General features: G+C 53.3%; 1 protein-coding gene across 1 annotated transcript; it reads left to right on the forward strand.

The window, feature by feature from the left end:
- Positions 1–10,140: 10,140 nt before the first annotated feature.
- On the forward strand, positions 10,141–24,260 carry HEXA (hexosaminidase subunit alpha). The gene is made up of 14 exons (XM_062583501.1): positions 10,141–10,372; positions 14,993–15,091; positions 15,419–15,484; positions 15,670–15,716; positions 16,154–16,264; positions 17,177–17,278; positions 17,383–17,515; positions 18,598–18,778; positions 19,205–19,291; positions 19,646–19,718; positions 20,600–20,780; positions 21,024–21,114; positions 21,852–21,956; positions 22,557–24,260. Exons 1-14 carry the CDS (start codon positions 10,141–10,143, stop codon positions 22,618–22,620), a joined length of 1,572 nt encoding a protein of 523 aa, XP_062439485.1. The 3' UTR covers positions 22,621–24,260.
- Positions 24,261–27,917: the final 3,657 nt, after the last annotated feature.

A 27,917-nucleotide genomic window follows, 5' to 3' on the forward strand; every position in this document is an offset into this window, starting at 1 on the left:
CCTCGGGCGTCGACCCCGGGGAGGGAGGGCCGGCCGGAGGGCGCGCCCCCGCCGCCATCTTGAGCGTGGCGCGGGGCGGGCCGCGAAGGGGGCGAGCGGCCATGTCGGGGGTGGCGCCTGCCCTGCGCGCGCCATGCTGCGCGCGGCCTCCTCCCCACCCCCCCGTGCGGCGCGCGGGCGCCGTGTGGGGAGCGCGGCGGCCCCGCTCCCGCTCCCGGCGCTCGCGGCCCGGCCCGGCCCGGCCCGCGCCAGGCGGCGTCTCCGTGCTTCAGCTTTGCGCCTCGGGCAGCGGGGACGAAAGCAGCCGGTTCTCCAGGGGCTGCGGGCCGGGCGGCGCAGCCCGAGCCCAGCGCCGCGCAGCACAGGCGCTCTGAGACGGGGCCGTCGCGCCTCGCGCCGCAGCACCGCCTAGTTGCCGTTCTGCAGCGGGGCCCAGCGCCCGCCAGCGGCCCGGTGCCCACCAGCGCCCGCCGCTGAGCCGCGGCCGAGCCGGGCCGCAGGGCGAGTGCTATCGCGGTGGGCCGCGCCTCCGCTCCGCGCTCCCCGGCGCAGGGCGTTGCTGGCCGCTCTCCGCCCTGGCTTCCCTGCCTTAGGCGCGCTCGGCCTGGCGTGGCAGAGGCCCAGCCGGGCTGATCGTCCCCGCGACCGCTCCGGCAGCGCGAGGGGCTCCGGCTGGCTCCGCAGCTGGCTGCAGGCTGGCCCAGAGGGGAGCCCGCCGAGAGCGCGTCCTCTGCCGCGATTCCCTGCGGAGGGGCACGAGGAGGCCGCGCAGCCCCGGGAGGACTCCAGGGCCGCCTTCTCCTCCAGCGCGGCGGCACTGATGTTCCTCTTCCTCGTGCCCTGGAGAGTCGTTTCCAGCCAGGCAAAGTGGGGCCGTTCTGATGTGGTAACACCGTTCGCCCACTTTGCCCGGGTGAAATGGCCTCGTGCCTGGAGGGCAGGGGAGATTCAGCCTCGCAGTATGCGGCGTGGGCGCAACAAGTTGCATCAGCTCTTTGGGCAGGAGTCAGCGCGGTGCTTTGTGGTTGTGCAGCACCTGGCACAGCAGGATCCCGCTTCCGCTGCGTGCTTCCTCAGTACTAATGCGGCACAAATAAAGATCTTGTGAAACAGGCAGTGGCGCTCACAGAAAATTAGAAGCCACCTGCAAAGAGCTACAGGGATGTTTATTTTCTAGTGGTGTCCATAAAGCACAATGATGGCCACCGCGCCAGGGGTTAAGCTCAGAGTGACGCAGGTAGGTGCCCTTGTGGATCCAAGCAGATTAGGTGTCCAGCTGCCCGGGTAGGTGGCTCTAGAAACCTCACAGGTTACCGACCTGCATCTTGAGATACGCAAGCAGCTCTGAAAATCAGCCCTGCGTGTTTCTTAGCATTACAGCAGCTTTCCAGCAAATTCGCTAGTCAGGACTGCTCCATGTCGTGCAAACCCCTGCAAACACTCCTCTTACCCAGGGAAAGATGAGAGCTTGGCAGCATGTCCCAGAGGCCACTGGCTCTGACTGCACTGGGTCCTGGGAGGCAGCAGGGGTAACACCTGCAGCCAGAGACCCTCCCTGGAAGGGGCCCTTGCTGGGTCTCTGTGCATCCAGGTTGCAGCAGGGCAGCTAGTGCCTGCTGTCCCTGAGCTCCGGCTGTCCCTGAGAAAGTTGGGAGGGGCAGTGGTCAGGAGTGCTGTCCTGGAGGGACTGGGGGGAGCAGGCTGAGCTGGGGAGACCTGTGGGCCAGGTACCTATATTGCCCCATGCCAAGCTACCCAGTAAATAAACCCAGCTCCCTAATTACCCTACTTACTTGGAATGGCAAAGGCCTGGGCATTAATCATCCTGCCCTACATAAATATAAATAGCACCAGCTTTGTTCAGCTCTGGACTTACCAGTTGGACGTTTGCCAGGCTTGTCCCATCCCACATGTCAAGAGTGGGTGGCTCAGTTGGCTGTCGCACGTCCTCCCTGCGGCACCCATACCTCGTCTGATGCTGCAGGGCCGCGCCGGGGCCTCCCTCCTGCTCCAGGAGCCTCCGTGCCAGACAAGCTGCTCAGGCTCAGCCCAGCCATCGCTTGCTGCCCAGGGCATCCCGGAGTGGGAGAGGTCACGGAGAGGTGCTGTGTCCCGGGGCTGCGTCACCCCTGGGAGCTCTGTGCTAAAGGTCTGGCTGACCTCCCCATCTGGGGATATGGGTCCTCACCAGCACGCAAGCCAGCGTGCATCTGCCGCAGAGTCCACTGGACTCCAGGTTGCTGAGCAGTCTTGCACAGAGGCTTTGCTTGCAAATCAGGCTCCTGTTTTGTAAGAGCTTTGCCAGCTCCCATAGGCTATGTTTTTGTTGACTCACAAAACTGGGTTCAGCCCTTCACTGGAGATGACTTTCCTCTCTAGGAGAAGACTATCTCTGTCTTTCATAACCCGCTTTTTCCTCCTGGGACCACTCTAGTCAGAAGGGCACGCTGAGGGGTCCTGGTGACGGGTTCAGGCAGGGGCAGACCCGCAGCAGGCCCACGCCACCACGCAGGCGGGCCAGCTGCCCGGAGAAGCGGCACTGTGCCCGGGGCTGGTGAGCGCCTCCCTGGGGCCCTCTCCTGGGCCTCGCTGATGCTGCACAGTGCCTGCTGCCTCCTCCTTGCATCCAGCCTTCCCCATGGCACCCTCCCCTCATGCTCCTCAGGCTTTCTGCAGCTCTTTGGGGCCCCGATAATGGCTACAGTAACTTAAGCTGAAGGATGGTGGGCCTCCAAAACCTTCATCAGTGATGAGGGTGCGCAGCCTCTCTCCAGGCTCAGGAGAGCAGCACTTGGATTCCCCATACCAGACGCTCACCGTTCCTAGGACTATTTTCTCTCCCCATACTTTTTCCAAAGTATCTGCCTCCCTTAGACACTCACAGTGGGGTGACCAGCTTTGCAAAGGCTTCGTCACACACCTATGAGATAAGATAATAGTCATGGAACTGACACGATCACCATGCACAGCCCTTCTGAACATCAGTGGGGAAGAACCACGTCTGCAGCTCTTCCTGCAGTAGCACATTCCCACTTAAATTGCGTGCAGGGTAATCTCACTACAGTGCATTGGCAGCACAAAGCACAGTCATTTAGAAATATATTTAAACTCTCCTGGTCTTGTATATATGAAGGAAACCAGGCTGAGTTCAGGCTCACAACGTGTCAGCAGATCTCCAGTATTAACGAAATTTCACCTTCCCTTTGTAAAAACCAGCAGTCAGGGCAGCCCTGTTACACTCGCAGTAAATGCGTTCTAATTCTCTTCCCCCTCAACCAACACAGGGCAGATTTTAGACAATTGCTGCCTTTCAAACCCAACTGTTTCCCTTTCTTATATAATTCCATTAATAAACATTTATAAACAGTGATGGGATCTTCTCTGTGCAGCAAAGAATGCCATCCCACAGGCACAGAGACAGAATTCTCCTGCTACAGTCCCAGCCTTATCTTTGCACTAGAAGAGCTGACTTCTCTGCTGCAAGATGTGTATTGGCACTTTGCTTCTGGTTATTCCTCTGAACTCTGAGTGTTGGTCTTACTTAATGACAAGACTAGTTTGCCTTTAAAGAGCACAGTTAAAAAAATAATCTGTGCTTCTCAATATTCTGTGCTCTGAAATTTTAGCCATGCCCTTTGGCATAAGATCATTGCTCTAATTATTCTTGGTTTTCAGTTCCTTACAAACTTTCCAAGCTAGTGGTTGTCACCCTGTAGCCTGTGGAGCCCTGGGTGTCCAGTCTAGCAGTAAAAGGTACCTGAGAGAAGCAAGACAGCTGCCTTCAGTTCGTTACAAGGGCACCTGCACTGCCTCTGGAAATTTTAGGACCCTAGCTGCCAAAGAAAGTTGAAAACTGCTGTTCTGTCCAATTTGAAAAATGAATTAGATCTCCAAAGGCACCTGGTGCTTTTTCATTTTATTGTTGCAGGAGCTTAATTGCAAAAGTGATTCTAGTAACTGTTAACACTGACGCTGACAAGAATAAAATACTGCATTGCAATCACCTTCCTCCATAAAGCTAAGCACATGCTTAAGGGATTTACTTGAGCAGGGCCTTCCTGCACATTCATTTCATCTTTGGACTGGGGAGTTTTTCACTACACATCCACAGGCTCTTGATTGATTCTGGTTCAGCTGATTGTTTAGACCCACAGAAGTGATTGAGAGGAGGCAGGCACAGCAGCTACATATATTCAGCCTCCACAGTAACTCACAGCAGCCTCCTTCTTGCCTGATAGCACCACGAAGGACCGTATGTTTAAAATAATTTCCCATGCAGTGCTGCCACAAGCCTGAGCACCCCTCCGCTCTACCAAAAAGCTACAGAAGTGCTCCATTGCTCCTTGGGCCAGGTGCGGCTGGGCAGACAGACTCGCAGAAAGAGCCCTTCTCTTCTGTCACCCAATAAATGTGGAGCTCCCCTGCTTGGGAAAAAGAAACTCAGGAGATTTCTCCGTGCCCAGCTTCTGCTGGGCAAAACCAAAGGAGGGTTCCTTTGGTTTGATCTGGCTGCCAACACACCCATTAACTACCTCAACCACAAGCCTGAGTTGAGATGCACCTCACATCACTGCATTTTCTTCAGCCACCCAAAAGCTGTGCAAACTGCAGATAATCCAGATGAAAAAAATGCTCTGCAAATAATACTAATAGTGCATGTATCTCCAGACTGAGCTTGGCATCATTTCTTCAGTTGCGAACCCAAATCCTACAGACTGATTAACACATCTCACCTCAAACTTGTTGCCTTAAACTCAAATTTTAAGTTCATATTTGTTAAAGTACCATGCCTCAAACATGCCAAGAGCTGAGATTCGCTCCTGCTTGATAGCACTGAATCTCCTAGGCCTCGCTCCCCGTACATGTGCTCTCATCTGAAGAGGTCCCTTCTGTTAAGTCCCATCTGTGCTGAGAAATTCATTTACCACATGCGTCTGCTAAAGGTTTCAACGGCAGCGTATAGCGTGACATGCAGTGGTCAAGATGGAAAACGCAGAGCTGTAAGAAGTCATCATCCTGCAGCCTGCGTTCTGTAAAGTGTCAGGACATGTGCTTGCAGCTCTGAAGCACTGATACAGCGGACTGCCATACCCAGCCTGCTTCAGCCCTCCAAAACACAGATGTTCCATATGGACCGAGCTGTTAGTGAAGGACCAAAATACACCAGGCATGGATTTAGGGCTGTCTTTAATTTAGGATATTTTACGTGCACATGCTACAGCTTCCATAATCAACTCTGCTGGCTTTTGTTGGTGCTCAAGATGCAAGCACCCCTCTGCTCAACGAAACCACTGCAGTAGCAGCAGATGGGAACGCATGCCGGTAAGCATCCAGCCTCTCCACTCAGTCTGATGCTGCAAGGTTGGGGCACGGACACAGCTTCCCTCCCATCACCCCTCCTCAGGGGCAGGTATCTCTGGCAGAGGCTGAGAGGCAGCACTCAGAACTGCCAAAGCAAGAGCCATCAGCACTTGTTTGTCCTATAACACTAATTTTACCTTTGGTAAAAAGCCCTGGGTTCTGGCTGCACCACAGCGAGGCCTGGATCTTGTCTGATACGGTGAGAAATCACCCAGGCTGCTGGCCCGCTGCTACTTGGTATGCCCTTGCCCTGCACCAAACGTCAGGAGAGCCACTCCCAGACAGGCGAAGTCAACCTGAAGGAGGAAACGTATCATGGTCATCCCACTTCCAGTGGAGCACTCACTGTGTCTGCATGGAGCAGCCAAGAGCTGGAACAGCAGATACATCAGCATCGATTCACACAGATGGCTTCCTCCCTGCCAGCTCCTGCATGACACTGCTCTGAGCAATACCCTTCCCGAAACATGGAGATAAGCAGTGTGAGGGACCAGGCCTGCAAAAACCCAGCACAGGCCTACCTTTATTTCCCCTGCTACTGCCACCACAAATAAGGTTACTTCAGTGCGTGATGGCTGCAGCCCTCATGGTTCCAGTTCAAATATCATAATTGTTTTGCCAAGAATTAAAGGTGCTGTAAACAAGCAAATGAAGAGTAATTTTGCCCAGAAAGCTTTTTATCTGAGACATCAAAATTCAAGTCAGAGATCTACAGGCAGTTCCCAAAAGATGATCTGTATTTTTGAAAGCCCTCTTTGAGCCACAGCAGCAGCAAGTCTGCTGACCTGGGAGCTGGCTTCATTCAGGAATGAGCGTGCTTAAAGAGAGTTTGGCTCAAAACTGCAAAACAGGAAATTCATGGGAGCATTCTATGAACATTTCCATGATCATGCATACCAAACTGCTCCCAGAAAGTAAACCCAGCATAGATTCATAGTGGGTAGGACAGACTCCAACCCTGCAAAACACTTACACATGAGGTCACACTCAGCAGGATTTGAGGAGGTGTCTGGGTGGACCAGGGCCAGGGGCCGATCAGCTTCCTCGGTGCCCCTTTCAGTGGCTCTTACAGTCCTCACCAGGAGAGGAATCTGCATGCAAAACATCCTCTGATTAAAAGCAGATGCAGCCAGTGTTAGAGGGAATTAGACAGTATAATAGATGGTTTTATACTTAAAAAAAACCCACTGCCGAACAAGGAACTGCACTGATAGCCCAAAGGCCATCCTCGTGCCCTAAAGGCAGCCAAACTGGAAAGAGCCAAGTGTGAAATACAGGCCAGACTTTAAAATAAGCTATGGCAGAACAAGGAATTTGGATTTCTACCTTATGCAGAGACCAGGTAATCCAGCACAGCCCTCGTGCAGCCCAGTCCCCCGTGGAGACCCCCAGCAACTTGGCTTTTTGGCAGGAATGGGACAGCTCTTGCAATCGAAAGATGACAAGAGGTATTTGCAGTTATCTGTGCAAGGGGCATCACACAGTGAGCACAGTGCAATATTCTCAGCCACCCAGCATAATCCAGTGCACCAGCATGAACAGACATTTGCCTCTGAACTGGTGCATCCCTGCTGTGGGGCTGGGGACTTCAGTTAGGGTGACCTAATGTGCAGTGAGGCAGGACAAGTAAGCTTCAAATCTTGCCTCCCTGTTTACTCCGTGCTTGTTCCTTGCTGAACTAGCCAGAAGGGGCCAATCTTGCCAGATGGATATATTTCCCTTGAGAAATGCTCTGAGACCACGAACTGCCTTCATATGGGTATGGAAGAGGTGTCCAGTATCAGAGACTTCTGGCCACTACTGCTCTGTGCCTGATGCAGGAAAGCATGTAAGCCAGTCATTTTAAGCAAGTTAAGCTCATGCTTAAGCAGTTTGCTTACGTAAAGATGCATTCCTGAATCAGACTGTTAGTCTAGATTAATGCCGGCCAGCTACAGATGAACTTCTCTGAGTCATCCCCTGCAGACATCAGGTCCCCTAAAATAGCAACAACAACAGAATACACAAGAAGACTTGAATATGTTGACTGAAAACTATGATCACATTTTACATAAGTGTGGTGAACATGCCACCCTTACACAGACTGAAATCAGGATTTGTTTCAAGCCAGGGCAACAGCCCCCAGGAAGACAAGCCATCGCACTCTTGGATTTCAGTCTCACATGCTGGCAGTGACCCTGCTGCTGTTGCTGAGATTGCCTAATGTAACACAGCAGCAAACAATGTTTTTTCCCCTGCAATTTTGATACAGTGAAACTGTTTGAGAAAAAGCCCAGTGATACTAGAATCAATGGATGTTGTCAGAAAAGGAATGGCATCAGCTGGCATTTTAGAGGGAGCAGTTTGAAAAGGGAAATGTAACAAACCAAGCTCAAAACCTCGGAAGCCGCATTTAGACAAGCAGTGGCCTTGAGACTAGCAGAGGAAAACATCAGCAAAAAGAATGAATAGGGTTATTTTCCCATAGGTCCAATGCATGTTTTAATACACTCACGCTGCTCTATTTTTCAGGCATCCCTGTTTCCTCCTGTCATTTAACATTCCTACGGATGGAGACAGAGATAGCTCTGTGAGGCTAATGTCCTGGAGGAATGGATACAGGAGTCAGGGCCACCATAAAGAAGCTGCTTGGTACATGCTAAAACACTATACTGAAACAGGATCCTGACACCTCTCTCTAAAGGACACGAGGGATAAGTGCAGATTATCAGGGCCCAAGGGGACCAATATGCCTTAATTGCCCCAACTGGGTTCACCTGGGACCCTCACCCACACATCCTCTACCTATTGCTCCAGGAGCTCCCCTTAAGCCCAGGCATGAACAACCAATTCTTTCCCGAGCTGCAGTGTAGGTGTGTTTGCTCATATGTCTGTTCCTGAGCTGCTTGGATTTCCCAGATTGACCTCAGATTTGAGCCAGTACATTGCTTTTGCCTGATGACCCTAGGAGGGCTGATAGGTCCTGTTGCTGTCACCACCATGCTCTGATTGCCTGGCCTGTGGTACAGCAAACCCTTGGCTCCCAGCTTGCCTTCCCTTAGGGGGCAGCCAGCCTTTGCTGCTCCCTGACAGGGACATGGAGAAAGGATGCAGCACTGTGTAGGTGCTGAGTTCCTGGCAACAGCAGCTGGTCCCTTTGGACCCATTCCTGATGGATTCTAACTCCCTCAAACCTATGGGTTCCTCTTAGCCCTTCTACCTTCACCACCTGAGATCCCCTACTTGTCCTCATCAATCTCCTGAAATTCCCACAAATATGTTTAGACCCCAAGCCCCACTGCAATCACTTCCAGCCCCCTCACAGCCCTAGGATCTCCCCAGCTTCTCTAACTCCTTGACAGCCCCCACTTCACTGAAACCTCACAGATGCCCTCACCTCTGGTGAGCACCTCACTCCATCCCCCTTGTAACCTCATCCCCCAAGCCCCAGAAAGCCCCCCCTCCTTCCCTCTTCACCTTCAGCTTACGTATTTGCCCTGATGCCTTCAAAACATATAATTTTGCCCACATTGCTGAGAGGCTTGATGTTCTGAGCTTATCAGCTGTAGGCTGCAAGAGAACAGCCCAAAGGACAAGCCACAGTCTGAAGAGAGGAAATTGGGCTGTTGGGAGGACTTGTTGGAGGCAGCTTGGAAAGCAGTTGCTGAAAGAGCTGGAAGAGCTGCCTTGAGCTGCCCTCCTTGCTCCCTAGAAGCAAAGAGCCTCCACAGGTGGAGGCTGGCAGGGATAGAGCAACCATGGTTGTGCTGAAGAGCCAGCTGGAAAGGCAGGGAGAGTCCTGTGCTCTCCGTGGACTCGGGCCAGAAGCTGCGATCCCGAGGTTTGCAGGAAGCTGAGGTGTGCACAGCCATAAACCTTCCCATGTTAGTAACAGCAGACAGGCTTGCAGTTTGACATTTGTCAGTCTAAACAACTTGTGCTTGAAGTTTTTTTCCACAAAAAGTATTTTTTCCTTTTGATCCCCTCTTTCAATGTGCTGCTTAGCAGAATTGCTTAAATTTCCCGTCAGATCTTTCTGTGGCTCTGTCCACCACTGCCTGCTTTTGCGAAGTGGATTTTGTCTTGCTCGAGCATGCTGAGGCCCTTTCCCTCGGCCTTCTCCCACGGCATTTGTTTCATTTCCTCTTTGCTGCTCCGGCTCGTGGCTTGCATCTCGTGGCCTTTCTAACAGCTTTGAGTTTGCTGGCAGCGTCGCTGCTTGCTCAGGATGGCTGCTATTGGGGCAAACAGCCCTTTCCTCAGACGGCATCGAGTCATGCTCCCTGCAGGTGAGGCCTGGCCTAAACGTCCTCCCTTGACTCGGGTCTGTCGCTGAGGAATGCAGAGACAGGAGGAAAAAGGCAAAACAGGGGGTTCGCTTGAGGGTGGAGGGGGGCTCAGGAGCACGAGGGGGCTCCCGCACCACAGCTGAGCCTGTGCCTCCCCCCCCCCCCCCCCAAAAAAAAAAAAAAAAAAAAAAAAAAAAAAAAAAAAAAAAAAAGCTAACCCCCCTGAGAACATCCCTATGTAACACTGATTTGTATCTGCCTCGTTAATAAAACGCATTCTGCCTTTAAAAGACCTCTCGTACGCCGAAAAGCAGCACACGCTCGCCCGCCGCCGACGCCGCTGCGAGGAGCCGCCCCGCTCCACCCCCAGGGCCGGCCGTGGGGCGGGGGCTGCCATTTTGTGCGCGCTGGGGGGCGCCGCGCCGCGCTGCGGGGCGGGCGCTGACATGGCCGCCGCCGCCGCGTCGCCTAGGCAACGGGCGCGCGCGCGCGCGGTCACGCGGGTGCCGCTATGGCGGTGCGGGCGCTGCTGGTGCTGGCGGCGGCGCTGGGCCCGGCGGGTGCCGTGTGGCCGCAGCCGCAGGAGGAGCGCACGGCGCCGGGCGGCGGCCGCTGCCATCTGCTGCCGCGTCGCTTCGGCTTCGCCTACGCCGCCGCGTCGGCCGTGGGGCCGGGCTGCGCCGTGCTCGACGAGGCTTTCCAGCGCTACTGGGAGCTGCTCTTCGCCGGCGCCCGCTCGGACGGTGAGGCGGCGGCGGGCGGCGGGCCGGGGCCGGCGGGAGCGCGGGCGAGGGGCCGGGGCCGCGCGGGCTTCGCACGCTGCTGCTCTGTCAAAGAGGAGAAACCCGCCCGGGGTCGTCGCCCGCGGGCCGGCAGCGCGCTGGCGGCGCTGCGTGGCAGCGCTTCGGGCGGGCGGGTTGAAGTCTCTCGGGCGTGCGAGAGCGACGGCCCGGACTGAGGTATCGCTGAGGTGAAACGCGGCTTCAGACCTGAATCCGATAAAAGGCTTCGTATAAAGCCACTTGCTCGAGTTTGTGACGATTCAAAACTTCGGGGTGCAGCCCAGATCGATCCTGAGCTTCAGTGCTCGGCTCCTGTTCCCTATCTGAAAACTGAGGTCCTGTATTTGTATCCTAAATCCTACCTACTGTTTTTATTGTTTTCCTTTCTTTTGCTTTTTTTTTTTTTTTTTTTTTTTTCAATTCACCTGGGACAGATGGCTGAGCCTGCACCCTGATGACTCTGGCACTTGATTCTCACAGTAAAGGGCAGTGTTTCTTCAATATACGCAAGGAAGCGCTTGCTGGGCTCATGTTTAAAAGGGGGGGGGGGAAATCTAGCCTTGTGTGGCCTAGCGAGTGCCAGTTATCTGGCGTTTCTTTCAGAGTTACCAGGTCGATTTGCTGTTTCTCTTTTTACTTCAGTTTATCTTCTTCAGGTCGCGTTTCAGCTCCCTGGTGCTTCGTTCTGCTTCCTTTTCTTCCTCGTGACCGTGGTGCGAGGTGCTGGCGGGGTTGCAATGGCTCTGCTGGCTGTGGTGGTGCCGCGAGTCGTGGCTCTTCCTCTTTGCAGCTGCAGTCTGTGTGTCCAGCGTGGTGTTCTGTGCTGGAGAAAGACCTTCCCATTGCCTCCCACTTGCTTCCAGCAAGCGGACACCTGTGCTTGCTGTGAGGTTGTTTTTGTCCAGGAACACCCTTTTTTTTTATTTTACTTTTTCTAAGGTGAAATATTAAGCATCCCAAGGTCCCAAGGACTTTCTGGCAAAGCGTGGTAATGGATTGGACTCTTGGATTTATACTGGATAGTGTAAGGTGAGGAAAAGTAAAAGCTTGGAGAGCCCGGGCTTGATTTGGAAAAGGTCATAACGGTTTATTGCCTCTCAACTTCTCCATGGAGAAGCTTGTGGTGTGTAGAGGGTGAAATGTAGTAAATTCTCTCGCTGCTTTCGCCGAGGCAACCCTGGAACTAGCACGTGCTGATGCTAAATGGCTACATGGGTCTGCAGGCAGCCTGAAATGCTGTTCCTGAGAAATATGAAATGCTCCATTCATCAGAAAGAGCTAATAATTCTGCTTCCTAATGTTTTAAATGTCAGTGTGAACTCTGTTGCTGCTGATCAAAGCAGAGAAGGATGATGGCACTGGAAGCTGCTCTGCTTCATCTTGAGTGCATCATGCTTTGATAAAGGTAAACTTGAAACGCTGAGAAGAACCATTTGGCTTATTTTATTTCTTAAATCCAAGCCTTGTAAGTAACAATAAAAATAAATTTTGATTTGATAGCTGCAAAGACTCTTCTTGTTTCTTCTTGCTGCTAGGAACTAAACTTAAAATGGCTAATATAATTATTTATGTTTTCCTGCTTCTGTCAGAGGGAAATATGACCATTAAATCACTTGGAGCAATTTCTTGTGATCACCAGATTAAGGTCCGTGTGCCTACTGAGCACTTTCCATACACCCTGCTTTATGTGGAACTTGAACTATGTATGCTTAATTTTAGTGTTTTTTTTTTCTCCTTGCCTTCCTTTTTATCCTTGTGAATGACTAGTAATAACAGGCAATGGAAATCTTGTATGGAAGGAAATAGTTTCTATTAATAGAGAAAATAAAGAAATTGTTTTTTGGGTTTTTTTGCCCTTTTATAAAGCTGATGTGTTAATTCAACAAACAGGCATGCTGTTTGAATTGCTGGGACCTAAGGGGACTTCAGCATCTTTTCCCAACTTATCCAAAGCGTGCTAAGGCAGAGCTGGTCTGATCAGCTAGATTGTCGGTGGCTTGAGTGCCCCATGTTCCCAAACAAGGTCCTCTTAAAACTCCCCAAGTATTACTGGCGTAATTCCTTCTTTCCTTCTGGGAAGCAGCTTTATCTCATGGGTGTTGGTTCTGACCAGCGGCAGAACATGGAAGCATTGCAGTTGCTGTTTGTGCCCTGAAAACCCATTTTTGAGAGTCCTTTCTTCTGCTGAGTAGATGGCCAGCACCCACTCTCCCAAGTGGGCTAATCCCAGTGGCAGCTGTTGTTGCTGTTGCACTGGGAGAGGCAGTTGCAAATTGTTAGGATCTGAAAGATCAGATTTGTAGTCTATGTCCAAAGTCTGAGTTACTTTTGGACTTCTGGCATGAAATCAAAGACTAATTGAAGTTAGAAGAGAATTGAAGTTCGAATTTCCCTTGCTGCTTCTCCCTTGTCTCCTGTCCTTTAGCTGAGCTCCTCTGAGGAGGGTTTGAGAGCGTGTGCCCCAGGACCCCACGTGGAGTTCAAGCCAATACCTGTCATCCCTGATGTCTTATTGCCACTAGTGACCATTGCTTTACCATGTTTGTCTTCCAATTAGTGATAATAACCAACTATCAACTTGGCACTGGTAGCGCTGTTTGCACCATGATCCTCAGCCATCGAGATTAATAGGGGATTGATTGCTGCCATGCTTGTATACCTTGTCTTCTAGGCTTGATACTGCTGGCACCTGCCTTCTCCTTAGTTAAAAAAACTGTGAGGATGTGACTGGGTTTTAGCACAGGCTTTCTTAGTAACTTTGTTCTGCTCTACCTTCTGGTAGCTCCCCGTCCACATCAGGACTGTCTGGAGCTCTTGCAAGCTGGGTTTATGCTGCTGGTACTTGCCATGCTCTCTGTATTGGGTGGCTTATGCTCGCTGGTGTCTCCCTGCACAGGTTTAATATGGGGTGCTATGATGAGACTGGTGTAATGGGCTGTGCTCTGCAGCGCTTGACATTGCTGGGCAGCAATTTGCTTCCTCTCAAGGTTTCTGAAAGGACGGCTGATGCCTCACAGAAAGTTCAGGAATGCCTTCACCCTGGAGACAGTCCTTCTCATCCTGGTTCAGCCCTGGGAGAGCAGAGCTGCAGCTGTTACTCTGTCCTGGAGACTGCTGCTTAAATCTCTCCACGTTAAATCAAAAACTCCATTTGGGTGGCAGTGATAAAGAAAGATGTTGGGAAATGCTTATTCCAAGAAGATCCATGGGGAAAAAAAAAGAGGATATTTCCCACACGTCAAGGCCTGACACAAGGTGCTGCTCCTGGTGAGCTGCCATCTTACCAGACGTAGGGAACGGCCTTGCTGCTGTGCTCAGCATGCCAGCTCACACCTCTGCGAGGTTGCCTTGGCTACCAGCTGGTCTGTAACTGAACAGAAAACTTAAGACTGAGGAATGTTTTTCCCTTCTGCCTTCTCTCCACAGAAGTTTTGCTGTTTCTTCATGGAAACACTTGTGGTTCATGCTTCTGCAAGGCTCAGAGTGTTTCCTGCATTTCATCCCAGTAGTGGCTGTGCCAGGGTCTTTCTGAAGGTTGCTTGGTGTCTGACTTGCAACCGGGCTCACTGAAAGCTAAACTTCTTGGTTTTCAGTGACTGTATTGAGCTGAGAATGGTGTGTCTGAGGGCTGTCGTGGTCTGGTGTGTACCTTGGCTGTAATCAGCAGGATCCCTGCTAACTTGTGCTCTTGCTGGTTGGAGACCACCATGGGCTGACGCGCGCTGCTCAGGAATGGCTCAATGCCTCCCTTTGGCATTGGGGGAGCTTTTCCCATGGACTCTGGTGACTTGGGGCTGCACAGCACTGTTGAAAGTGCTCCTTCTGATAGAGAAGAGTGTCCAGAGCTCCTGCTTGAGGTCCAAATGTGTCTGGGTTTATTCTTATAGCTGCTGCACATGGGACCTATTCTGTTGAGCACTGAAGTTGGTCAGGAACCTCTCTGTGCTTCACAGTCATTGGGTGACTCTGTGGTTAGCTTCATGAGGCCTTACAGTGATACCTAACTCAGCTGCAGTATGGTTGGATTCATTCTCCACTTTTTTTTTTTCCTAGAAGATTTACGTGCTTTTCTTGAGAAGTGTGAGTGAGAAAGGAGAGCTCTTGGGTTTATGCTTTTTCTGCGCAAGGCAGGGAGAGTTTAGAAATATGAAGGTCTTCATTGCCCCTATAGAAGACTTGGGTAGTTGTGGCTATTGCTTAGAGCAGGGCCTGGTGTCAAGGATGCCTTGGGAGATGCTGCTAAACCAGGCTGGGATCTCTCTCCTTTTGTGGTGTGCTCCTTTAAGCTGCTGCTGGGGAGCATGTCCTTGGGGCTTCCTCATTAGCAGACCTCTGCACTGAAGGTTGGGATGCGCTCATGTGGTCACGGTTTTCAGTGTCAGAAGAAACCCCTACTGAATACCCCAGGACCTGCCCTGGGTTAGAGAAGGGGTGCCAGTGTCTGTTGTGTTTTAAAGGCTATGGCTAGTCCATGTAGTTCTGCATCTCCATCACTAGCAGGGCTGGAAGGAAGGCAGTGGGCTCGGGAAGCTGGGAAGGAGCCAAGGGGGGGTTAACAGCCATGGTCTGTGTGTGTTGCAGAGGATGAGCAACCCTGGGGGAATCCCTGTGCCCAGCTCCTGGTCTCTGTGGCCACTCCAGACTGCGATGGGTTTCCCAGCCTGGACTCCAAGGAGAACTGTAAGTATCGGGGTTTGGCGCAGGAGTGCAGATACCTCTGTGCCCATTGGTTGGGAGTGGTGCCATACAGCACTTTGCACTTCCCATTAATTGGGAGTATCTTCTCTGTATTGGTGAGAAACTAGAGCCAGGAGGGGGTGACTTACCTGAGGATGCTGATAAGACAATGGGAGAGGCAAAACAAATAAATCGCTCCGCAGCTTTCTGAGATCCCAGGGCACAGTCCTCTATCGGAACTGCTGCCTGGTCCAGCTGCGGCCCTGTCACTGTGTGTGATGGAGTGTGGGACCTAATGCCTAGGCTGGCCTGTCTCGTGCTGTGTTTCAGATAAGCTCTCTGTCTCGGATGACTCCTTGCTGCTGTCTGCAGATACTGTCTGGGGAGCTCTCAGAGGTGAGGCATGTTTAGCATTTGGGCATTCCCATTCTCCCTGTCCCTAAGCCTATGGGGAGGCTTTCTGTGTCTCTTTTCTATAGAAAGAGAACTACTAACTAACTTTGTTAATTGTGCTCTGTTCCTTTGGGGGAATCTGCTGAGAAAGTAACTGTGTGATTTCTTTTTTCTTTTTTCCCCTGCAGGCCTGGAGACATTCAGCCAGCTTGTTGGGCGAGATGAGGATGGCACGGTAAGTGGGAGGCTCGTGTGCAGGCAGGCTAACGTGAGCTCTCACAGTGGTAAGAGCCTTGACATTGCCTCATGGGGGCAAGCTGTGCTTTGGGGCAGTGAGCCAGCTCTCCCTAATGCTCCTGCCTGTGAGGGTATAGGCTAAGGATTGTTGGGGGGTTTGGGGACTGGTGGGGTTCCAGCAGGGCAGCACACACTGTCATGTCCAGGGCCGTGTGGTGATTCGTGAAGACAGAGTCCAGCCAGATCGCTGCCTTCTTAGGTAAAGTGCTGTGGCTCTTTCTGGGTGACTTCAACAGTGGGGTTGCGTGCTGGGCAGTGAGGATACCACTCCTTGTCCTGCTGGCTCTGGGGATGAAGATGACCCTGGTTCTCCCCTGTTAATGGCTGTGTTGCCTGGAGCCCTGCTCACTTCTTCCTCGTGCTCTCTGTGTGCAGTACTATGTCAACAAGACAGAGATTGTCGACTTCCCCCGCTTCCATCACCGAGGCCTGTTGCTGGACACGTCTCGTCACTACCTGCCTCTGAAAGCCATCCTGCAAACGCTGGTAGGGTGCCTGTGCTGAGAGCAGGTGTCCTGCCCTGCTGACGGCCAGTCTAGCACTGTTTAGGAGACAGCGAGGTAGCTGGGCATCCCTTTCTCAGTTATAGATGGGAACTCCCTGGGTGGCTGGGAGGCCTTTTGTTTGCATTGGTCCTTTCCAAAGATCACAGGAGCCATCTAGTGAGAGGCAGCCATACAGCTGGGCATGGAGCAGCCATCCACAGCTCATCAAGGAGGGGCTTGTCAAACCTAGGTATTTTGAAAACCAGCCTGCATGCCTCTAGATGAAGCTATGAGGGCTGGGTGGGCTGGGATGGCAGCATGACCTCAATTCTTGTACACCAATCTGCATCATGGAGAAGCGCTTCCGTGCTGCAGGCCCTTCCTAGTGCAGTGCTCTGTGCCCGTGGCTCTGTTTGTGCCCAACGTAGCTCACAGCTGCCTCAGGTGGGTGATTTTTCATTTCCTTTGGTATATGGGAGAAGGAAGAAAGTCCTGAGGTATCTTAGATCCCTGCAACCAAGCATGCTTTCTGAAGCCAAACCGTTTCCAAGGCAAGGGAAACGCTAGCTTCTTCCCAGTCACATTAGACATTAAGTTGGTGGTGGTTCTGTGCTCATCTCAAGCAGAATGAAATATCTAGATCTCAGTACTGGCTTACTTATTTGGAGGAGTAGGAGTTTTGTTGGCAGGAGCACTGCTGAACTTCAGCAGCTCTTTGCAGTGCTCATGTGTTTGACAGAGAGGTGTCTGAATGACTCCTGGAGCCTCAGAAGCATCTGGGAACATTCTTTATGTGTTTACCTTGTCCCTTGGCAGTGCAAGGACCTAGAGTCCCTCAGGCCCTTTCTGCAGCAGGCTGGCTGACCTTTCAGACAGGGCAGGCCGTGTTCACCTTGTTCCTGTTGCTTCCTAGGATGTCATGGCTTACAACAAGTTCAATGTGTTTCATTGGCACATTGTGGATGACCCATCTTTCCCATACGAGAGCATAACCTTCCCAGAGCTCAGCAAAAAGGTAACCCATCCTGTTCATTGGCGCAGCTCCCCGCTGAGCGTGGGGAGTGCTGATCACTCTTACGCCAAGGGAGTGAGGCACTGTGACTTCTTGTGTTTCCCCAGGGAGCCTTCCATGCTGTCACCCACGTGTACACAGCCAGTGACGTGAAGACAGTGATTGAGTACGCCCGGCTCCGTGGCATCAGAGTAATCGCAGAGTTTGACACTCCTGGGCACACCCTATCATGGGGTCCAGGTGAGGAGCAGAACAAGCCTGGGACCCCCCCTGCCCAGGGATGCGGGTGCTAGGAGAGCTGCAGTCCTGTCTGAGCGAAGAAGGGTCTCTGCAGCCTGGATCCCAGTAGCGGGCTGTGGACAGCCCTGTCCCACAGGCGGGCTCAGGGAAGGAGCAGGCCATCAGCTCGGGGAAGTAGAGTCCACCGGTCCAATTTCTGGAGCAACATCCAAAGGGAAAATGTTTCCATCTCTTCTTGAGTTCCAAGCTGGGTGCTTTTTTGGAACATTTGGTCTGCCAAAACTCAACCTCATGAGGTATAGCAAGTATCCTGGGTTTAACTGAAGGTGCAGCTGGCCAAGCTTCCTCACTCTGCTCAGCATGGGTCCCCAGTCCTGATGCATTGCTCCCTGCTTTAAGAACTGGGAGTACGTCTGTGTGTGTCTCACAGGAAGAGGAAGTGGGAGAAGCTCCAGGAAATGCTGCTTTGTCTTCCTCTTTCCTTCCCTTCCCTGCAAATGGCCCACACTGGAGTACGCTCTGTGCATGTTATCTCAGCCAGAACTGTGGCTGCCCCCCCTTCCCTGTCAACAGTGGATGCACTGAATCAGGAGTGGGTGCTGGGGACTGCACTGGCATTATCTTTTCTCAGCAGCTCTGTGTGCAAATTCCTCTGGGAACCTCCATAAAGTAATAGGGCTGTGATTGGGTTAGCTGGCATGCAGCGTGCAAAGATTTGGCGTGGGAGAGGAACAACAAGACCACGTCTGCTTTTTGTCCTCAGAGCAATCGTTGTGGGAAAGAAGGGACATCTAGTATAAGAGGCTTCAGCCCTGCTGCTGTCACTGAAGAACGTGTGTCTGGGGCAGCAGCAGACGCGTATGTGTGGGGGGAGTGCAGGACAAGCACAGAATACAGATCTCTCCTGATCAGATCAGGCTTTCTGAGCCAGAGGTCATGTTTCTGCTGCTGTGGTTATGCCTTGTGCACTGTGCACGGGCTTTCTGTCGCTGGGCCATGCTGGGGAGGGTCTGGATGGCTATGCAGGGAGAGATGGGTGTGTTTACCCCTTTCTTCACTGTACTGGATTTGTTGTGACCCAGGTGCTCCAGGCCTCCTGACTCCCTGCTATTTGGGCAAGAATCTTTCTGGAACCTATGGGCCCATCAACCCCATCCTTAACAGCACTTATGAGTTTGTGACCAGTTTCTTTAAAGAGGTCAGCACTGTGTTCCCAGACTTCTTTCTTCACCTCGGTGGTGACGAGGTGGACTTCACGTGCTGGTGAGTGATGCCCAATCTGAAGTCAGTCTGGACAAGGCCTGGGGAAAGTGCAGACCACAAGATCCAGTTTAGCTGGGGAAGTATCTGGGTCTGGGTTCTGGAACAGGATCAGTGCTCTGTTGCCTAGGCACCAGGCATGTGCTTAGGAACGGATGACAAGTGCCTGAAAGAGCAGCCACCCAAAAAGACTGGGAGAAGCAAGGCAAGAATGGAGGGTTATTTATGTGTAAGAGGGAGCCAGAGGGCTAGAAACTTAGCATGGGACCCCTGCATCCCACCTCATCAATCCTTAGCCATGCTCATCTACAGATTTTTGATATCTTGTTTCATGAGGCAGAGAGACAGCATGGAAAGCCTTGGCTGTGCCTGGACCTACCAGACCTCTCTGTATCCCAGAGCTCTTATTCCCTTCTCTCTCGTACACAGGAAGTCGAATCCACAAATCCGTGCCTTCATGCAGGAGATGGGGTTTGGTGACGATTTCACAAAACTAGAGTCATTCTACATCCAGCGGTAAGGATGGCTGTGTCTGGGGCCTGTAGCTGCAGTATGTGACCAATGCAAATGTCTTATGCTGTCATGGGGACCCTGTATCTCCTTTGCAAGAACGCAGACACGGGCATGGCTCCCTGACCCCAAAGGGAGTAGCCTTGGCCACGTTTTGTTGGAAGACCTGACCGTAAGGCCTGGGCCTGAAGGGAGTCCCGTGAGGGGCCAGACTTTCTCCCTTACCCTTCTTCAGAACTACTTCTGTGTCTTGCTGTGGGTGTTGGCAAAAATCCGTGCTTCTGCTTTGGCTGTGTGCAATGGCTGAAAGCAGGGGCTGTAGTTGAGAATATCCAAAATGCCGTACTGTTCCCCCTCCAGGCTTTTGGACATCATTTCTTCCTTTGGCAAGGGTTACGTGGTATGGCAGGAGGTGTTTGACAATGGAGTGAAGGTGAGAGCTGCCTGCTTTTCCTGAAGGAGTTCTCTGTGCTTGGGCAAGTAGTGCCAGCATCCCAGCCAGACTCTCTGGTGTGCTCTAGGGGTGTTGTGCTGGTGTGGGGGACCCTGATAGGGGACAGGTTGCTCTTGACATGGGGCTGGTGAGAACCCTCTGCCCTCATGATGTCTTTCTCCAACTGCTGTCACCAGGCTCTTTCCTCCAGGTTCTCATGTATGTAGCTGGAAGAGGCAGATTTTAACCCTGCCTGGGGTGTGCTCTGCAAATGGGCTTTTTCCCTCCTAAGAGCAGCAGCAGTTACTCGCTGGATCTGCTCTCAGTCTCTCAGCAGGTTCATGTTGGTGTCACTTGCGCCAAGTGCTGTCCCTCTGTTAAAGCCTCCCTGCCTGGCTAGGAAGACACCTGAGGAGCTGCTGGGTTTTGCCAGCTCAGTTTTCTCCATTTGAGTTCTGCCATTCAGGTGGCTTCTGGGAGCTGCAGTTTTATGAAGGAGGCCTTGGGCCAGGGCTGGAACGCATCAGAGATGCAGGATTTGTGCTATTCCCATGACCAGAGTAACCTTGCACTGGTCCATGGCTTTTGTCCTTGCTGGAGGGTAGGAAAGTGTTCTTGTGTCTTCCTGATGGCAAAGGAGATTCCACCGCTTCCTGCAGACCATGCATAGCTCTAGCTCCCACCATTGCCATAACCAGTTCTGGGCTGTTTCTGGGGCAGGACCCTGGAGAGAGCACTGGGAGGTGGGTGTCTGGGGGAGGCATTACCCAGAGGAGGTGAGGATGGTTTGGGGACACTCTGCTTGTGAGGGGTGGTGGTGCTCTCAGATGCCACACTGATTCTGTGCACGAGGTTCACGTGTGTTTGTGCTGTGGGGCCAGGTGAAGCCAGACACAATCGTCCATGTGTGGAAGGAGAACTCCATGCTGTACATGCAGGAGATGGCGCAAGTCACCAAGGCTGGCTACAGGGCTCTGCTCTCTGCCCCCTGGTACCTCAACCGCATCTCCTACGGGCAGGACTGGATGAAGGCCTACAAAGTGGAGCCCTTGCAGTTCAAAGGTGCGTTCCTTGTGTCAGGTTCCCTTATGGCGGCTGACTTGTCTCTCGGAGGTATTGTCAGGGCTGGCTCTCTTGCTAATCCGTTTTCACTGCTGATGTGAAGGTGCTTAAGTGACCCTGTCACTGCTATAGACTCTGTAGCTGAGCTAGCTCATAGCTGTTACAAGTGCCTCTGTGGGCAGGGTAGTAAATCACGTGCTCCCTTACAATTCCTGGTCCTCAGAGTGGTGTCTCGTTTGGCAGGCAGTGCTGAGCAGAAGGATCGGGTGATCGGTGGAGAGGCCTGCATGTGGGGTGAATATGTGGATGTCACTAACCTGACCCCCAGGCTCTGGTAAGAGAAATCCTGAGAAGGTTATCTTGAGTCATGTGGGCAGCGCTCAGACCTATTTCCTTACCACTGAGTTATGTGCACCAAATTCTGGTGATCTGGTCTCCTAATGGTGCTTGACTCTGTCCCCTGACAACATGTCTATGGTAGTAGGAGCTTCATTGAGGCTTAAACTAGAGTTTGTGGCTGTCTGTAAGACTGAAACAGACCCCTGTAGAACCTGCTGCTGCAACCAGTATATGTTTAATCCTGGTCTCTGTCCTGTCATCTGGACACATCCTGATCTGCATGTATCTGGGGATGGATCTTTCCATACAAAGAAGCCATGTGCTTTATGTTGGAGGATTTGAGTCAGGCACCTGCATTTCTCCAGGCCTCCATGCATTTTCACTGGAAGGGGTCTCCTTTTCCTCCCCACTGTTGTTTAAGGGTGAACTGTCCTCTAAAGGTGGACTGCACACTCTCCGGCTCTGTGAATTTTGAGCAGGTTGCTCTCAGAGCTGGGCCTGTGTTCAGGCTGACTGTGTTCACGGTCCTGCTCACAGTAAGTGCGGCCGTCTGGGTGTGGCGATGCCGTTACCATCAGGGAGAGCTGCCTGGGCCTTGTGAATAACTGAGTAGCTCTAACTACTAGCAGCTCTAGGTTTTAGAGCAAAGCCTTTGGGAGCTCAGAGGTCTCTGCAAGCAGCTTTCTAACCCCCCCCCCCCCAACTGATCTCTCTTTCCCTCGTTCCTTCAAGGCCGAGAGCTGGAGCTGTAGCTGAGCGACTTTGGAGTAATGCAACAGTGAGGAACCTGCAAGACGCGTACATGCGGCTGGCCAGATTCCGCTGTGAGCTCCTCAGGTAAGAATCCCTCTTGCAGGGAGCTTGAAGAGGTGCCAGCTCGAGGGGGCAGTGCAAAGGGCATCTCTGACGTTCAGCTGTAGTTGGGACCCTGGGAACAGCAGCGAGGATAATGGTGTGGGATGTGAGGGTGAGGCGGGCTTTCCTAGTGTGGAATGACCCCTGTTCTTACTGAAACTCCCAGGCATTTCTCATGCCTGGAGCAGAGCTTGCTTTGTGCAGTGCTGGAAGAGAGCCCCTGGTGTGAGTGTGGGCTGGTGGCTCTGCTGAGCAAAGTGTTTGTAGATGGGGAAGGGGCGCCCATCCGAGCCGCTGCCTCTCCTGCAGCACTGGGGTTCTGCTCTGTGACTCTTCCTGTTCCTTCAAGCGGCAGCCAGACCCCACCCTGCCTCTGCAGGGGAGCTGGCCTTACGCCTTGCTTCCACAAGTGAGCAAAAAACCACAGTCTGTGAGTACAGGATGAGAAGCACTCCCTTCTTGAGCATGTCACATCTGAAATTGGGCGCTGATGGCAAAGTTGTGCTCCTCTGACTACTCAAAGTCTATCTATGGGCTTTGTTTGTGCCCTCTCGTAATGGCTCTGTCTTTACTGTGTTCCAGACGTGGTGTCCAGGCTCAGCCGCTCTTCGTAGGGTACTGTGATCATGAATTCAGTGGATTTTGAATGGAGATTCCCGCTGCCCTCACCCTCTGTGCACACAGGAGGAATGATCTCACTCTTGTGCGCTCACCTGCACGTGCACACACGCGCGTGCTCCCTCTCTCTCTCCCCCCTCATCTCTCTCTTCCCCCCTCCCCTCCCTTCCCCCCTCCCCCCAAAAAAAGGCTGCTGGCATGTTAAAGAGACTTCCCTACATTTGCTCTTGTCTTGTGGCAATGAGCGATTTTTTATTTGATTGTGCACTCTCTGCCTCTTTTTCTATTCTTATTTGTTCTTTTAAATCTATAAAGAAATGACCCCAAAGAGAAGAGGTGTCTTGTCGTGCCCTGCTAGGGCTTGGCAGACTGTGCAAGGATTCTTGCTGTCGGAGATGGGCAGGGCTCTCTCTGAAGCGGGCCTGTTCCAGCGATGCCAGTGGAGGAGCATCTAGCTGCGCCTCATCGCCATGCCTCCGCAGTTGAACATGTGCATCCTGGGGCCTGCAGCCCCACAGTGCCAAGCTCCAAGTTGCTTTTTCAGGTGGATTTGCCTCCCTCCAAGCAGAGCTGCAGATCCTGCCTTGCCTATGTGCTGAGTACACTACTGCTGATATAGCAGACTTCTGCTCCTTCCTCTAGCCGAGCTCTTGGCTCAGGGCCTGAGGTTAGGACTGGCCCTACCGTGCCAGCTACTGGTGCTGTTGTAGGCAGCCAGGCTGTCTGGCTTGCTGCATGTCTGCTCTACTGGATGAATTGTTTCATCCCTGCCAATATCGCAGGCTTTATCCCTGTTGAGGGAAGGTCGGTCTCTAGTCTAAAACAGCAACGTTTGGGCAGGGGAAAGGCTAGTCTTGCAGGCCAAGGTTAGCTGTGGACTCCCCTGGGATTTTTGCCTTGATCCCGGCTGTTTCTGCTGACAAAGCACCGTACTTATGCCATTATGTCACTGTGCAGAACAAGCCACCTTGGATTTCCTTCTGTGGTCCTGCCTTTTGTGTAGGAGGTCTTGCCCTCCATATGCCAGTGGTCAGTGTTGCCTGTTGGCTCCTGTCCTTGTCTCTGCTTCTTCTCCCTCTGCTCCCTCGTCTGCTCTGGCTGGGTCCAGGCAGGAGGCTTGTCTTCAAGCCACCATCTCTGCTGCCTGAACCCTTTCTGCTGCCGCCTCCTTCTCTGGCTTCTTTTGAGAAGAAGAGATCCTGAAGCCCCTTGGAGGAAACCTCTCAAACCTGTTGGGCTGCAGCAGGGAAGCTGGATCTGCGGATGTCATCGAGTTGCCGCTCAGCCCGTCCATCAGCTGTCAACCCTTGCTCAACACTCAGCCAATTTACCCATCCTTGCGCTGCTGTTCTGTCCTCAGGTTGGCTCCGCTCCAGTTCTCCTGCATTTGAGTAGGTGGAGAGTAGGTTCCTTGGAGAAGAAACTTGTGTTGCTGCGTTGCTGGTCTGAGGAGCTGGGGCAGTCTCGGTTCTTGTCCTCTGGTGGTCAGGGTTGCCCTACTGGAGACCTAGTTCAGCCACAGTGTGGACATTTCTCAGGGAGAGATGTTGTACAACAGTGTTGTGTGCATATCTGGGTGTTAAATGAGAGTGAGATCTGCGATTAGCTCTCTGTTATGGCTGGAGACTTCTTACTGTTGTTAATTCTGAATTAAAAATTTTACCAAAACAGCAAATCATGCATTTCTTTACCCTCCTGCAACAGGATGCCCAAACAGTACTTGTTTGAAATGATATGCAAAAACTGCTTGAGTTTTAATTAAAAAATTGGCTTCCTCCATGTTTCTATGGGAAACTTGCAGCTTGCCCGTGCGATCCTGGCCTTGTGCTTAATGTGGGATGTTGAAGGAGAAGGTGGAGGGAAGCCTGCTGTAGGCATTTAAACCTCTCCCCTGCCCTGGGCGTTGCAATGCCTGATGCTTCTGCTGTGCTTTGGGCAAGAAGCCCAGCGTAGACCAGTGGAGGTGCGCTGAAAGCTGGGCTAGCCAGAGCGAGCCAGGAGTGCCAGTCTACCCGCCTGTCACTGCTGGCATGTTTGTTTCCTTTAAATTGAGTAACACAAAAGACACAAATAATAATAGCTGCTTCATTGTGCTGGGGCTTGATGTGCTGTCAAGTCCTAAAGAGCTCCAGAATGATGGTATAATTAGAGCTCCTTCCATACGAGATTTTTTCCCCCCCCATCAGTAAATGCTGATCTGTCAAAACTTTGCAGAAGTGTCTCATGCCAGTGAGACTGCTGAGGACAGGTTTTCTGGCCAGAACAGGGGTGGCCAGCAGCCCCCGCGCTGCTTCGCCACCTGCACGCACGTTGGCCCTTGAACTTGAGCCTGCTGATGCGAGTGCCCGTCCAGGTTTCTGGCTGGAGCGCGTGCCTTTTGGGGGTTGGCTTTGGAAATGGCTCCGTATTGTGCTGCGGCACCGTAGGAACAAATGCTCAGCGGAGCAGAGGCCTTCTCACCCGCAGTGTTTTGGAGTTCATAAAATGTTGATTTAAGAGCCATTGAAGCTGGTGGAGGTTTAAAGTGAATGTGCAAAAGGTAGTAGGTGTGACGGGGAATGTTTTTCCAAAGGAGCAGTGTGGGATAACTGCAACTCTGTAGCTGCTCAAACGTACTGAGACGGATGAAGAGTGTCTATGTCCCTCCAGCTCCTGCAAGTAGAGCCGTTGCCATCAGCCTCTTTCCCATCCATAGCTGTGGTAGGAGCCAACCATGGTATGTGATGTGGTGGCCGTGGCATCCCTGGGTGCGAGGAGCTGGTGGCTGAGCCCTGCTGCCCTGCCGGCCCCGCAGGAGCTTTGTGCCGGCGTGAAGCTACCCAAAGCGAATTTTCTTCCAGTTGACCTTTAAGTATCAGATAATTTATTGTGTGTTTACCCACAGTGACACTGGATCCCCGCTGGGGATTTAATTACTAACCCAAATTGCTTCCATAAAGCTGCAGGGAGGCAATTACTAGGTGATGTTTGCGATCAGGTGTAAATATTGCCCTGCTTTCCCCTTCGCCCTGCCTGGTTTATACCCGCCAGGCGCCGGCGGCTGCTCTGGAGGTGCTCGCCAGTGCCACAAGCCGATGGCAAACGCTGTCCCTCTACAGCATCCCAGGTCTCAGCGTCCCCTCGGAGGCAGCCGCTGGTGGGGGGCGCCCGGCCCTCGCTGCTGCGATGGAGCCGCTGGCAAAGCATTGCCACGCTGCTGCTGCCTCGCAGCCAGGGTCGCCAAATGTGCGGCGAGCCGGAGGCCCCTCTCCTTGTGACATGCATGATTCCTTCAAGAACATCTATTTTTAACTTGTATTTGTCATGTAAAATTTGCCAGAGATAATACAAGAACATGCAGCATGTGAATCACTCAGGGCCGACGGGATTAAAAATAAACTGAGGCATCGTTAAAGAACATCATACGCCTCCCGCGCAATGGGAAGAAAGATGGCAATGTTTATACAAAACCCCATATGTCAAAAATGAGATTAAAAAAGTAATTACCAACGGCTGGAGCGAAGGACAAATGTATTTCTTGGCGCAACAAGCAGCAGGAATCAATAATTCCCAGCTCGGGTTAGGATGATAAAAGATAAGCACGTCTTGCCTTGGGGTTTTGTTGTGAATTAAGCAGCGCTTCCTGCCGTTGGAATTAACGCCTGATTTCCACGCAAAGCCGTCCGCAGAGTGGGGGCGGGCTTGGGCACCTGCAGCGGCAGGGCAGCGGCGGTGGGGCCGGGCGGCCTCGGGGCGCCCCGGCACCTGGCTGGGGAGCCCAGCACTTAATTACCAGGCACGCGGGCCACTGAGCTTGCCAGAGACTCCTTGGAGGTGGCTCACGAGATCTAATTAAAGATATATATATATATTTCCTCCGGGCTGCGTTCTCGTTTTAGTCACCTGCACTGCAGTGCCTTGGGGTCGCGGGCCGGCGCAGGTAGCGGCGCCACGCTGTCTGATCCACCTGCACCGGGGACAGTCCTCACCGTGGTCCCGTGGCCCTGGCTCTGGGCATCGCCGGTCGCTGGCAGCCTGAGCATCACCACTCTGCAGCTGTACTGAGGAAGAGTGGGGTGTTAACTCTGAAACCTACTGAGGACAGCAGGGCTGCTGTGCTGCGGAGGGGAGGGAAGACCTTCAGGCTGTGCCTGCTGAGCAGATACAAGGCACAGCAAGTGGTAGGAGAAGGGCACGGTGTAGCCTCTGCGCGAGTCGGGGCCCTCTGTGCCTCAGTTTCCCGAGTGCCAGAGGGAAGCCCCGGGTAGAAAGGTTCCCCTGGGGCTTGTGTGGTGCTGGGGTCAGAGGAACCTGACGACGACCCACGCCAGCCCCAGAGCTTTTCCCCGCGGGAGCCGGTGCTGCCCCAGCTTAACGCGTCTGGCCCGTATACCCCATGGCAGCGGGTTTGCTGGTGTTCTACAGAGAGGACGGGCTGCCCCGGCACGGCAGCGAGCGCCCTCCCCGCGAGTCCACGGGGGCTCCAACGGCCCCCAGAGCGGAGTTATCCCTCTCGGCCAAGCTGCCGCCTCCATTGGCCGCCCCTTTCGGAGAGCTCGCCACTTGCAATTAAATTACTATTTATCTGTTTGCTTGCTAACGCGGATTGTCAGGAGGAGCGGCAGCAGGGCAGGATGGTGAGGCGGCTCCCCCCGAGCAGGGCCAGCGACTGGGAATATTTGGTGGGGGGGACAAGAAGCAGCTCCTCCGCCCCATGTTCGTTGCTGGCCGGCCAGCTGCTGCCTGGGGCGATGGGGGCAATGGGGGGTGATGGGGGCAGTGGGACTGGAGAGGGGAAATGATGGGCGGTGGTGGAGATGGTTGGAGTGACGGGCGGTGATGGGACGATGAGGTGAAGGGAGCAACGGGGGCAGTGGGGTTGAAGGGAAGTGATGGGGCAATGGCGGGTGGTGGAAGTGATGGGGGGCGATGAGATGAAGGGAAGTGATGGGGAGTGATGTGGGTGATGGAGATGGTTGGGGCAACAGGGTGAAAGGGGTGATGGGGAGCAGTGGGGCCGAAGGGAGGTGGTGGGGGCGATGAGGGGTTATGGAGCTGACGGGGGGCAATGGGGCGTGGGGGCCGATGGGGGCAGTGGGGCCGATGGGGGCAGTGGGGCCGAAGGGAGGTGGTGGGGGTGATGGGGGCGATGGGGGGTGATGGAGCCGACGGGGGGCGATGGGGCGGTGGGGCCGGAGGGAGGTGGTGGCGGCGGTGGAGGCGGCCGGGGCGCTGTGAGGCGATGGGGCAGTGACGGGGCTGAGGGGGGGGACGCGCACCCCCCCTTCCCCCCCCCCCCCCCCCCCCCCCCGCCGCCGCGTGCCGCTGCCGTCCGCCGGCCCGGAT

Source organism: Rhea pennata, chromosome 10 (assembly GCF_028389875.1).
Source record: "Rhea pennata isolate bPtePen1 chromosome 10, bPtePen1.pri, whole genome shotgun sequence".
Taxonomy (NCBI): domain Eukaryota; kingdom Metazoa; phylum Chordata; class Aves; order Rheiformes; family Rheidae; genus Rhea; species Rhea pennata.

What these genes read in the sequence shown, in the direction of transcription:
- HEXA (XM_062583501.1), top strand. Translation starts at nt 10,141, where the DNA reads ATGGCGGTGCGGGCGCTGCTGGTGCTGGCGGCGGCGCTGGGCCCGGCG. An exon ending in GAGTCATTCTACATCCAGCG is followed by an intron (nt 19,292 to 19,645) that starts GTAAGGATGGCT and finishes TTCCCCCTCCAG; the next exon opens with GCTTTTGGACATCATTTCTT. An exon ending in TGTTTGACAATGGAGTGAAG is followed by an intron (nt 19,719 to 20,599) that starts GTGAGAGCTGCC and finishes CTGTGGGGCCAG; the next exon opens with GTGAAGCCAGACACAATCGT.